This window comes from Microcaecilia unicolor, chromosome 7 (genome assembly GCF_901765095.1).
Source record: "Microcaecilia unicolor chromosome 7, aMicUni1.1, whole genome shotgun sequence".
NCBI lineage: Eukaryota > Metazoa > Chordata > Amphibia > Gymnophiona > Siphonopidae > Microcaecilia > Microcaecilia unicolor.
In genome coordinates this window covers 165,122,353-165,136,433 of record NC_044037.1, presented here as the reverse complement: position 1 = coordinate 165,136,433, position 14,081 = coordinate 165,122,353, and the positions used below count along the sequence as shown (strand labels likewise).

The window sequence follows — 14,081 nt, the reverse complement described above, 5'->3', positions numbered from 1 at the left end:
AAATTATTTCACTTTTCCCATTCTACACCACTAAGGATTTTATAGACCTCAATCATATTCCCCCCCCCCCCCCACCTGTCTTTATATGGGAGGAATTTCATCCCCTTTATCATTTTGGTCACTCTTCTTTGAACTTTTTCTAATTCCGCTATATCTGTTTTGAGATACAGCGACCAGAATTGAATATAATACTCAAGGTGAAGTCATCCCATGGAGCAATACAGAAGCCCTATAACACTTATTTTGCATCCCTTTCCTACTAATTCCTAGCATCCTGTTTGCTTTTTGGCCGCTGTACACTGGGCAAAAGATTTCAGTGTATTGTCTACAATGACACAGATTTCTTTTTCTTGAGTGCTGACTCCTAAGGTGAGCCCTAGCACCAGGTACCTATGAATCGGCTTTTTCTTCCCAATGTGCATCAGTTTGCATTTGTCCACATTAAATTTCACCTGCCACTTGGATGCCCAGTTTTCCAGTTTGCTAAGGTCTTCCTGCAATTTTTCACAATTCACATGTGTTTTGACAGCTTTGAATAGCTTTCTGTCATCTGCAAATTTAATCACCTCACTCTGTGTTCCGATATCCAGATCATTTATAAATATATTAAATAGCACCTAGTACATTTCCTGCAACACTCCACTATTCTCCCTCCTCCATTCAGAAAAATGGCTATTTAACTCTACCCTCTTTTCTGTCCAATAACCAATTCCTAATCCACAGAAGGACATTGCCTCCTATCCTATGACTTATTAATTTTCTTTGGAATCTCTCATTAGGAACTCTGTCAAAAGCCTTCTGAGAATCTAGATACACTACATCAACCAGCTCACCATTACCTACGTTTATTCATGCCTTCAAAGTAATGAAGTAAATTGGTGAGACAAGACTTCCCTTGGCTGAACCCATGCCGACTCTGTCCCATTAAACCGTGTTTGTGTGTTCCATAATTTTATTCTTTACAATAGTTTCCACTATTTTGCCCAGCACGGAAATCAGGCTTACCAGTCTGTAATTTCCAGGATCATCCCTAGAACCCTTTTTAAAAAATCAGTGTCACACGGGCCACCTGCCAATCTTCAGGCACTATGGATGATTTTAACGACAGGCTACAGATCACTAACAGCAGATCAGCAATTTCATGTTTGAGTTCTTTCAATACCCTGGGGAGTATATCATCCGGTCCAGGTGATTTATCACTCTTTAACATATCAATTTAGCTCAGTACATCTTCCAGATTCACCGAGATTTCTTTCAGTTCCACCGCATCGTCACCCTTGAAAACCATTTTCAGTACAGGTTGACCTCGTATATCTTCTTCCATAAAAACTGAAGCAAAGAATTTATTCAATCTCTCCACTATGGCCTTGTCCTTTCTGAGTGCTCCTTTATGATTTAATGGTCCCATGGATTCCCTCACAGGCTTTCTGCTTCTGATATACCTGAAAAAGATGCTATTATGAGTTTTTGTCTCCGCAGCAAGTTTTTCTTCATATTCTCTTTTAGCCTTCTTTTCAGTGCTTTACATCTAGTTTGACAGTGCCTATGTTGCTTCTTAATTTCTTCATTCAGATTCTTTTTCCATTGTTTAAAGGAAGCTCTTTTGGCTCAAATAGCCTCTTTCATGTCACCTTTTAACCATGCTGTTTGTCGTTTGCTCTTCTTTCCACCCTTGTTAATACGTGGAATACATCTGGTCTGGGCTTCCGTGATGGTATTTTTAAACAACATCCATGCCGGCTTTAAAGCCCTAACCTTTGCGGCCGACCCTTTCAGCTTCTTTTTAACCATTTTCCTCATTTTGTCGTACTTACCCTTTTGAAAATTAAATGCTGCTACAGTAATTTCTTTAGTGACTTCACTCCAGATATCAGCTCAAATTTGATCATGTTATGATCACTGTATCCCAGCAGATCCACACAGCTACCTCTCGTACCATACCCTACATTCCACTAAGGACCAGATCTAAAATAGCTCCCCTTGGTTCCTGGACCAGTTACTCTAAGAAGCAGTCATTTATTACATCTAAGTGCTCCCTGATGTAACATTTATCCAAGTCAATACTGGGGTAACTGAAATAATCCATTATTATAATGTTGCCCACAAGTGTAACAGGTAGGGGGGGATGGGCCTGGGTCCACCTGCCTGAAGTGCACTGCACCCCACAAAAATCTGCTCCAGGTACCTGCATACTGCTGTCAGGGAGCTGGGTATGACATTTCAGGCTGGCATAGAGGCTGGCACAGAATTGTTTTTTTTTTTTTTTTAGGGTGGGAGGGGGTTGGTGACCACTGGGGGAGTAAGGGGAGGTGATCCCCGATTCCCTCCGGAGGTCATCTGGTCAATTGGGGCACTTTTTTGAGGCTTGGTCGTAAAAATAAATGGACCAAGTGAAGCTGGCGAAATGCTCCTCAGAGCCGGCCATCTTTTTTCCATTATCGGCCGAAGCCGGCCATCTCATAACCACACCCCCATCCCGCCTTCCATACCGCCCCCTTTAACTTTGGCTGGCTCTGCAACGGAAAACAGTTGGAGCCGGCCAAAATCAGATTTCCATTATACTGATTTTGCCGGCTTCAGGAGATGGCCGGCAATCTCCCAATTTGTGTCGGAAGATGGCCGGCCATCTCTTTTGAAAATAAGCTGGACAATGTCCCACTGATTGTTCTCCTTCCACCAGGTCTCTGAGATGCCTATCACATCTACCTCTTCGTTTACTGCTCTATACTCCAACTATCCCAACTTATTTTTAAGGCTTCTAGCATTTGTATATAGACACTTCAAATTGTGGGTTTTGCTTGCATCTACAAGCTGCTTTGAAGTTGATGGGAATAATTTGCATCCTTTACTCTGTTCTCCCATTAAACTCTCCTGGCTTTCTTTCTATTGAAACCTCTCTACTGGGGTTCCCTAAAGATCCTGTTTCAATAGTATCCTCCTAGGATACTCCACACCAAACCATGCGCTCCTGGGCGATTGTTGGATCTTCCCCCCCCCCCCCCCCCCCCCCCAATTTTAGTTTTTGAAAGCTGCTCTATCTACTTTTTAAATGTTAGCACCAACAGCCTGGTTAAGGTGGAACCCATCTTTTTGGAACAGGCTCCCCCTTTCCCAGAATGTTGCCCAGTTCCTAAAAATCTAAATCCCTCATCCCTGCACCATCGTCCCAACCACACACTGAGACTGCAGAGCTCTGCCTGCCCCTTGCGTCCTGAATGTGGAAGAGGAAGCATTTCTGAAAATGCTACCTTGGTGGATCTGGATTTCAGCTTTCTATCTAACAGCCTAAATTTATTTATTTAAAAATTTATATTCCACTTAATCCAACAGATTACATAAGTACATACATAATATTATCACAAAACTGACAAAAGAAAATTTAGCTTCCAGAACCTCCCTCCCATATTTTCCTATGTTATTGGTACCCACATGTACTAAGTCAGCCGGCTCCTCCCCAGCACTATCTAAAATCTTATCTAGGTGATACAGGAAGTCCACCACCTTCACACCAGCCAAGCAAGTGACCAGGCGATCCTCATGTCCACCAGTCACCCAGCAATCTACATGCCTAATGACCAAATCAACAACAGCAGCTGTCCTAACCCTTCCTTCCAGGGCATAAGCTCCTGGAGACACATCGTCAATGCGAGAGGATATTGCATCTCCTGGTGTGTAGGTCCTGGCTACAGGATTACTTCCTACTTCACCAGGGTGATACTCTCCTTTTAGGAGACCTCCCTCTCCTCCCTCCTCCAAGGCAGCACAGGAGCTTCAGAATGAAGATGGGACTTCTCCACAATGTCCCTGTAGGCCTCCTCTATGTACCTCTCTGTCTCCCTCAGCTCCTCAAAGTCTGCTACTCTAGCCTCAAGAGAACGGACTCGTTCTCTGAGAGCTTTGAGCTCTTTGCATCGAGCACACACACTTCGAGCACATGAGCTCCTTAACTGGCTTTTCTTGAACAACTAGTTTTTTAAAATGTGGCATTTATTCATTTCTTCAACTTGATATACTGCCATTAACATTTACCTGCAGCATAGTGGTTTTCAATTCAGAAACCCTTTATTCTATAACCTTGCAGACATTTTTTTACCTAGTGTGCAAAAATTGCACATGCAGGTTACAGAACAGTGCCAGTTACACATGCAAGTTAATTGCTTAACTAGGCGCAATCAGCAGTTACTGGAGTTAATGTACAGTTGAATGTTTTAGTCAGAAAAAGCACCTGCAGAAAAAAAAAGTAGATATGAGCCTCCGTGGGTATGTTTTCCTTAGGCAATTTTCAAATTAAAGTATGCATGCACTTTCACCTCTTCCTGCCACCAGTTCAGCACACGAGATGGGGATGGAGTTGAACAACTATCAAACAGCCTCCGCTTCCACAACCTGATTCATCCCTTGGTGTCTGTGGCAATTTTGTAAGACTGGCAAAATTCAACAGGAAGGGATGGATTTTTTTTTTAGCCCTTTTCATGACTGCAGACTCATAGAAGACCTCTGTTCACAGCCACAAATCTCTTCGCTGAATTAAAATCAAGAAGTCGCACAAGTCACATGACACACTTTGATCTCAAACACCCTCTTTCCCTCCTTTTGGTCTTCTGTACTAGTTTGAATTAGTGAGCAAGTAGTAAAGCAGTAACACTACTGTTTCAAAGCATTCAGCTCTATTCTATTCTATTTTGGTACTTATATACCGCCTTTAATCCTGTCTTCAAGGCGGTTTACAGTTAAAGAAAATATCTCAGTCAGATATGATTAACAATATTCCTTAAAGTACTTAACATAGTTCTTACAATACAAACAAATGCGTTTTCAAGGCTTTCCGAAACCAAAGATAATTAGATATTTTCTGTATGGGAAGCGGTATTTTATTCCATATTTTTGGACCTTGAAAAGGAGTTGCCCCTGGGCTCTTTCTGACCTGGCCTGGGTGCAGGCAGCTCTTTGAAGTTCTTGTATCAGCTGCCCAGTGCATTCCGGTTCTCTGCTGGCTGCCTGCAGCAAGGCTTTGCGGAACGTGTGCCGACACTTCTTCTGCCGAGACTCTGCCCGCTCCAGGCGGCACAGGTACTTGTATTTCTGTTGAAAGTAAGTGCAAAGTTGCGATACCCTGGAGCTCCTGCTATCTGCAGCTTCATCCTCCAACCTGAAAAAGGGGAGGGGGGGGGGGGACAACAAAAGAACATAACATCTGTTTATATATTTGCATACATTAGAGAATCTATCCTCTACAGCCGTATTTTAGGATTTAAAAAGAACCATCACAATTCCACGTTAAATTCTGCAAATTAATGTGTTCTGTTCATACCTTCTTATTTATATACAAGAGTAACGTGTGTACATTTGGTGCATCCAACAGGACAAAACTAGGACTGGTTCAGCTTGCTCTAGGTAACATGAAATCTCATTATGTATTCCTCCTAGCCTAGTGTTTCCCAACCAAGCTATAGAAGCACACCTAACCAATTTGATTTCAGGATAGCCATTATGAATATGCATGAGATATATATACCAATGACCAAATCTATGCAAATCTATCTTGTGCACATTCATTATGATATTCTGAAAACCAGACTGCTTAGATGTGCCTGCAGGTTTGGAAAATACTGCCCTAATGAGTGGTTTAGTCCATCTCTGTGGCAGACGTTATAATCCCAACCAGTCAATGGAGGGCTTCTGAAGGTGTGCCTCAGTGGTCCTTGGATCAGAAGCAACCAACAGCCATATTCAGAGATCACATGTCACACTTCAACACTCATGAATCTTCACTGCCTGAAACAGTATTCTCTTAAACTACGATTCAAAGATTGGAAAAACATTGGGACCAGTTGCCAGCAACTCTCCCTTCCAGGAAAGATGGAACAACTTGATGGTAATCAATATTGAAATAAACCATACTGGGGTAAAACTACGGCTCACAGGTCATCCACAAGCTATCCCACATTCAACAGAAGTAACACACATTACAGGCACATTTTTTTGTAAGGCTGCAAATTAATTGCATTTAATGCAGTGAATAACGTGTTATTCACCAAAAACGATTTTTAAAAACATATTCACAATTAATCACAGCATTCACCTGCTCACTCATCAGGCATACCATTCCTTCCCCTCCACCCCCAACAAACTTGCTTGCTGAAAAACCAGCCTCAGCTTTCCATGCGTAACATCATCTACAAGAGCCTCTGGGGATGTTTGTTTGCCTGGAGGTCACCAGGGAGTCAATGGGCTCCTACTAGGGAGGCTGCTTGGGGCCGCCGATGCCACTATGCCTGCTAATGAGCAGCATGTACTGCCTCCAAAACCGCTGCTGAACATGTGCTACCAACGCTGCTATTCCCATGCTTTCCACTGAGGAGCATGTGGTGCTGCCAAAGTCGATGTCTCCTGCTGCTGTGAATGAACCAGAGGCGTGGCACTGGGTGGGTCCAGCCCCCCCCGCCCCCCCCACACACACACACTTCTTCCCAGGAATTGTGCACCCCGGCCACCCATGATCCAGCATCCCTTGCCCTCCCGCCGGTCCAACATCTCTCTCCCTTCCCTCTGCTCCCATCGCCAACCCGCGGGTGTGGCACCTTTGCATCTGCCTCGCTGTTTATGAGAGGGAAGGCTCTGGAGCAGGCTTGTGTGAATCACTGATAAACAATCCAACAAGAATTAATGAGGGAGTTTAATAATTTAACTATTCTTCAAACCTGAACAGCAATAATTTATAAGAACAGATTAATATAAATCAACCTATTTTTTCAAAATTAACACTCTATTATTTATTATCTAAAACCCTTTGTAAAATCCTCTACTTGGACAATATAATCACAGTTTTTAATATAATCCTTTCTTAGATACAAATTTTTTTTTACTAGTAATTTAATGTATAATTATAAGCATTAGTCTTTAGAAGACTCTTGGAACCTTTTACATATCAATAAATCATCCAAGGAGGTACAATAAAGTGCCAAATGTTCTGTATTGAGTGATTTCTAAAATCAACCACAGATAACCCGTGGATAATTAAAAGGTCCTTTTAATGAAGTGAAAGCAATGCAGTTGGTACTCCAAATGTTACCGAAACTGTCCACTGAAGTCCACAAAGTGAAATTCCAAACATGTTCTTGGCAGTTGGCCTCTGTTGGTTCTTATTCTTATTGACGCGCCAAAAATGTGCTGTGATGCGTTAATTGTGGCCACCCGTTTAAAAGGTGGTATCTGATACAGACGAAGCAATACAAGGATAACTTTTGGGGACATTTTTGGAATTTCACTTTGTGGACTTCAATGGACAATTTCAGTAACGATTGGAGTACAACTGCATTGGTTTCACTTGATTAAAAGGACCTTTTAATTATCCATGGGTTATCTGTGGTTGATTTTAGAAATCACTCAATACAGAACATCTGGCACTTTATTGTACCTCCTTGGATGATTTATTGATATGTAAAAGGTTCTAAGAGTCTTCTAAAGATCAATGCTTATAGTTATACATTAAATTACTAGTAAAAGTTTTTGTATATAAGAAAGGATTATATTAAAAATTGTGATTATATCACCCAAGTGGAGAATGTTACAAAGGGTTTTAGATAATAAATAAAAGTGTTAATTTTGAAAAAATATGTTGATTTATATTAATCTATTCTTATAAATTGTTATTGTGTAAATCACTACCAGGCGAACTGATAACGTGAGGTGGAAGAGTTGGACCCATGGAAGGAAGGGAGAGAAGTGTTTAAAAACTGTAATCCAAATGAAGCCCTAATCTTTTTGAAATGCGAGTACATACCACTTCTCCCTATGGTGATGGCATAATGTTTCTCCATGGAACAGACTAAGATCAGAAAGTATGAATGCTCATTACAGTCAAACCACCACCTTCTTTTTCACTTCTCTACACCATTCGGGAGCAGACATGTCACCAAGGACAAGCAGAAGAAAGCTGTTCTTACTCTTTTCTGTGGTATCGGAGGGATTCTCGGACAGACCACGCCACATGGTATGGGGAGGTTTGTTCTGATTCCTCCAGGTCCTCTCCACTGTCTTCAGACCAGTCTAGCCCTGTGAAAGGAAAGAAGTCACTTGGTTGAACATGCTTCAAAATAATACACCAACTCTGTCTAATATACATGTTAATATACCTTTGACGTGGTATTCCAGTCAGGATACACCTGAGGGAAGATGCTCACATGACCCTCATGGACCTGTGGTCTGACACAGCACAGAGGTTCATATGAATGGAATGTAAACAAGCTCTGAAGCTATTAAACCCTACTGTCCCACCACCAACAGCTTCAGATCAGAACTAAGACATTTCTCTATATAGAGGTCACCATACAAAAAATATTCTAATTGCCATGTCATATGAGCAACAGCAACACTTTCCACTACCAGGCTCACTGTAAAATAATATAAAAACTGAAAAAAATCCCCATTCAATATGTATATATCAAACCTGAAACACAATAATAGTAGCACTAGACTACTATGACTGGAACAGCAAGAACTCTATCTATGAAAAGGCAGCACTACAAATATTACACAACTATATACCTACTACTGGCAAAACAGAACAAGTGGGACTGCTACAGGTTTCTACACAAAGAAGTACATGCGAACAGAATATTGAACCTTAGTCAAATGCAACACACAAACTCTTCTCAGATACAGAACAAGGTATCACAAATTAGAAATATGAAAACCAAATTGAATTAGGAACCCAAGAAGTCAAACTTGGCATATACTGTAACACTTGAGAAATAAAATAAAAAAGAAAGAAAATGCATTTCTTTTTGTACTGAACACAATACATTTGTGATGCCTATTTCCCAAAGCAAACATTCCAGTTAATAAATTAAATTCAAAATAAAAACACAGTTTCCTACCTTTGTTGTTTGAGAATTTTATTTTTCAGTCATGTTGGTCCCAGTTTCTCTTTTCTGCTTTCCTATTTGTCTTCTGCTATCTTTCCAATGACTGCTATCCATTTGTCATTTCTTCTCTGTCCTCCTATCTTTTCCATACCCTCACTACATCTATCTGAAATATTAATCTTTCCCTTTTAGCCATTTCCTCCCTTTCTTTTCTGTGTCTCTCTCCACTCAAATATCACCCTCTTTCTCACCCTCTAATCGTCCATCTCCTTTTTAATTTTCACCTAGCAACTTTCCATTTCCTTCTCTTACCCATAAATCTGCCATTTCCCCTATCTCACTAATTCCATGGACTTCTATTCCCTTCTCTTTAATCCTCTATTTCTACCCTCTGTATTCACTATCCTCTTCTCATTCATCTCCTTGAAACTCCCCACGGCCTCTCCCATGTGGTTCCACCATTCCCAACATCTTCCCGCCGTTTCCCTTTTTCCACTCTTGTAGCCCAGCATCCCCTCCCCCTCTTCCCCATCCTTTCAGCTTGATCCCTCCTTGTACCCTCTCTTCCCTGTCCCCCTACAGTACAGCATATTCCGTCTCCCATGTCCTCCTACAGTGCATCGTCTCCCCTCCCTTGTTTCTTGGGGTTCAGCATCTCCTCTCTCCCCTTCCCTCCCTTAAAGTACAGCACCTTTCCTCTCCTCTGTTTTCCTAGAGTGCAGCCATTCAGCATCTTTCTTCTCCTCTTACAGTGCAACACATTCCTTCTCCCCTTTCTTCCCACCCCTTGCAGTACAGAAGTGGCCATACAAGCCCCAGCAGTCTGGTGTGTCACGGGGCAGGGGCAGCAGGAAGCACAAGGGCAGAAGACACAGCCACAAAAGCACCAGCAGTCTGCCTTGATTTCTTGAAAGAAAAGGGAAAGGGGATGGGATTTAATATACTGCCTTTCAGTGGTTACAATCAAAGCGGTTTACACATTATATATAGTCACAAGGAGCTACAGTAGGAATCGAACCCAGTTCCCCTGGTTCTCAGGCCACTGCACTAACCATTAGGTTACTCCTCCACTTGAGAGTTGTGCTTCTTCTCTGCACTGCAGCTGCATCTGGCACTTATCTCTTTTCATTCCCAGTGCATTCAGTGAACCATAAGTGAAATGATTCTAAGAACAGCTTGAAGCTGCAACACAGGCAAAGAGCACAGCTGTCAAGAAATCAAGGCAGACTGCAGGTGTTTGTGCAGCCACGTCTTCTGCCCTTGTGCTTCCTGTGCCGTTGCCCTCACTATGTCAGAGCCATTGCCCTACAACACACCTCCCAGATGCTCAGGAAGATAACCTGGTTGAGAATCGCTGCCTTAGATTTTTTTAATTGTAACCAATGGCATGTTAAAGCACTACTCCTGCCAAAATATTTTTAGCCAGAATACTATAAGTAAGCTTCCTTTTTTATTTCTATCTATATTTCACTACCAACCAAGTCCATCACAACATCTCTTGCTTAGACTCCCACATCATCACTGATCTAATAAGCAATGCTGCACCGCAGTATATAATAAATACACTATATCATCAACAGCTGGAAAGGGAAGGTGATCTAACCATTATCACATGTGCATGCCCATTCATGCCAAAGGAATGTAGAAATGTAAGCTGTGGAGAAAAAATATCTCAAAAAATTTAGGCACCAGACAACATTTTTAGGAGCTAGGAAAATGTACGTTTTGATAATTTGCTCTTTGCCTTATTACAAAAAAAAAACAAAACAAAAAACAACAACACACACACACTTATGTTTCCCTTTATTTTAAACTTTCCTTTATTCTGTTACTCCCTTCTTTCAAGGACCTTTTCTCCCTGTCTCCTTCCCATTTCCACGCAATCTCACTCTCTTCCTCTTCTTTCCCCTGCTTTCCCACACTCCCTGTTCCTTAATATACTTTCCTCTCATCCCACAGCTTGGGACCAGCCATCCCATTCCCCTCCAGCAGCAATAGCCACTACCACAGTTTTCTAGCACCAGGGGGCTCTAATGACATCTCTTTTACCAGATCCCAGCTTATAGGCTCTGAATATCATCATTTCCTTGAACAGAAGAAAGGAGATTTTAAAAAATCAGACCAAAAAAGGATAGAATACAGTGTTTTAAACAGGTTCATACTCTGAGGACATATGTAGAAGTGATTTTTAAATCTCTGTATTTTGAGCCAAGCATAAAAAAGTGGGCTCTTTTTAAATTCTATACAGGCAGGATTAACTCTTTGGTGGCCCATAGGAAATCAACAATGGCATAGAACAACCTCACACCTTTATTACTGCTCTCCACCTCCTAAACCCATTAGCCAACTACAACCTCCCACCTTCATTACTGCTCTCCACTTCCTAACCCGTTAGCCAACTATACACAATGAATGTTTAGAAATCAGAAGGCTTTGGTTCTTATAGGCCCCTGGATGTATACCCACAGCTATTAAAAGCACCCCACCATATCCTTAAAACACACCACTCTGGGGCAGCCACTTCATATAGCCAACTCAGCCAGATGAGTTTTATATGGCATTTAAAATTAAACTTCTCCCTTTGGGACTCAAATTTTGTATGCTTGAATCCCATATCATCAGGAAGTACTTCTTTCATTTAGGGGACTCGCAAGCAATTCATGTAGCTGATTTCTCCACTGCCAATAAGCCGGGAGCTCAGAGGATTTCCAAGATTGCAGAATGCATTTCCATACAACAAGACTAACTTTCCTAAACAGTGTTTCTCCATTAGCCTTCTCCCGAAAGGCCCCTGATGTGTCCACTAGCAATTGTTTAACGGAGCCTGCAATCCTGCATCTCAGAACAATAGACATATAGGGGGCTTGCGAAACTGGGAAATGTTGAATAATATCAAGGGTATACCTGGGCTTACTGTTAGTGCGCAACTTAGGGAATGTTATTTTAGAGTAGTGCAATGGTAGAGTGGATCATCAACCCCTGAAGCACTGCACGATTCGTGCAGATCTAAGCGGACTCAACAGCTGCCTTGATGCACCTTGCAATGGAGGCCTTCGAGGCTGCCTGACCCCTCCGAGGGCCATGTGAAAACACACAGAGGTGGCCCGAAAGACAAAGCTCATTCGTCTCCTAAAGATAGCTAAGCAACATCTTCCGGACATCCAGCTTGTAAAGCCGCTGGTCTGCAGGAGTTGAAACCCTGCTGCAAAGGAGGGCAAGAAAACCACATGATTCAAATGGAATGGCAACACCACCTTTGGCAGAAAGGATGGGACCAGGCACAAAGGCAATGAATTCTCTGAGGAGGAGAGATATGGGTCCCGACATGACAGGGCCTGGAGCTCTGAGAACCATTGTGAAGAGGTGATGGCCACCAGAAATTCCACCTTAAGAGTTGGGTCCTTAATAGAAACTGAGCACAAAGGTTCAAATGGAGCTTCAGATAGCACCCAGAGGACCAAATTATGGTCCCACAATGGGAAGAACAAAGCAAGGGACACAAATGCGCCACCTCCTTTAGAAACCGGGCCACTTCTCTATGCAGAGCCAGAGAGACTTTCTTCATTCTCCCCCGAAAATTGGACAGTGCAGCCACCTAAAACTTCAGGGTGCTCAATGCTATGCTAGAGGAAACCCAAAACATCAGGAACCTGGGACCTCCAGGGAGACAGGGACCATTCCCCACACCAGGCCTCAAACATATGCCAGACCCCGACATAAACCAGGGATGTAGAGGATTTCCTGGAGAGGAGCAGCACAGAGATTACCACGGGGGAAAACTCACACTTCTCTGAATGCCACCTCTCAATGGCCATACCGTAAGCCAAAAGGGATCCGGATCTTCCATTTGTACCGGACCCTGCTTGAGAAGAGCCCATCCTCTGGTCAGAGGAAGAGGGTCCTCCACTAGCAAATGCCTGAGATTCACATACCAAGGTCTGCAAGGCCAGTCCAGCGATCAATCCTGCAAAACAAGTTGTCCACCCTGGACACCTGGGATGGAGGCAGCAGAGGACGATGGATGTCCTGAGAGACTGGAGCCCTCCGTGACAATAGGGTTCGCTGAAAAGGGTGCACATGAGCCCTTTCCTAAGGCACAACCTCCAGTCTTATCGCCATGGAGCCCAAGAGTTGCAAATAGTCTCAAGACCATGGGAATCAGGAGCTCGCACAACCGGCGCAGCTATGCCCGCTGCTTCCCCACCCACTTCTCTGGAAGGAACACCATCCACAGGGCTGTACTGAAGTGGACTCCAAGGTACTCCAAAAGCTGAGACAGAACCAGATGAATCTTGGACTGGTTCACCACCCAGAAAGGAAATCACCCATGCGGTGACCAGCGTGACTTCCACCTCCAAGTTGGTCCGAATCAGCCAGTCAACCAGTTACAGGTGAATCCAAAACCTCCGATGCAGCAGATGCGCTGCCATCACCACCATCACCTTGGAAAATGTGCATGGCACTGTAGCCAGGCCAAAAAGCATGGCCCGAAACGGAAAGTGCTGCCCCAGCACACAAAAGTGTAGATAGCACCTGTGATGACTCACAGTGGGGATGTGGAGGTACATCTCCGTACGGATCAGGGAGGACAAGAACTCCCCAGCCTTACAGATGCAACGACCAAGCGCAGGGTCCATCCAAAAACGCTGGACCCTGAGGCAAGCGTTTACTCCTTTGAGATCTAGAATGGTCCGGAAGGAGCCTACCTTCTTTGATACCATGAAATAGACGGAGTACTGTCCCAGACCTTGATCTGCCATGCTGTACAGGCTCCACTGCCCTGAGATCACACAGATGCTGCAGAGTAAGGACAACTGCCTGCTGCTTCACGGCAGTGCAGCAAGGTGAGACCATGAAGGTGTTGGAAACGGATGGGCAAATTCTGGGGAGTACCCCCTTTTTTGACCACCTCCAGGACCCCACTGATCTGAGACAATACGGGCCCACTCTTTCTGGAAAAGAGAAAACCTGTCCCCTACCAGGATTACTGAGAGGCCCGGTGCACCTTCATTGGGCAGGACAGGCAGCCATGGTTTCACCTGAGGACTAGCTCCATTTGAGGTCATGAAAGGATTCCTGCTTGAAAGACCTGCTTTGGCCCCCCTCCCTGGGCCAAAGTGCTACACACTGAATAAAACAGCCCACCCCTTTGGAGCACCCCCGTGCAGAAGTGGAGTGCTGAGCTCCCTTCTGTCTCGGCTCAGGCAATCAGAG

General features: G+C 43.5%; 1 protein-coding gene across 1 annotated transcript in view; it reads right to left on the bottom strand.

The window, feature by feature from the left end:
- Positions 1–14,081, bottom strand: part of INO80D (INO80 complex subunit D) — a 111,268-nt gene that overhangs the window by 42,604 nt on the left and 54,583 nt on the right. The window contains 2 exon segments of the mRNA XM_030210299.1: positions 4,925–5,149; positions 7,947–8,055. Coding sequence (XP_030066159.1) covers positions 4,925–5,149; positions 7,947–8,055 — 334 coding nt within the window.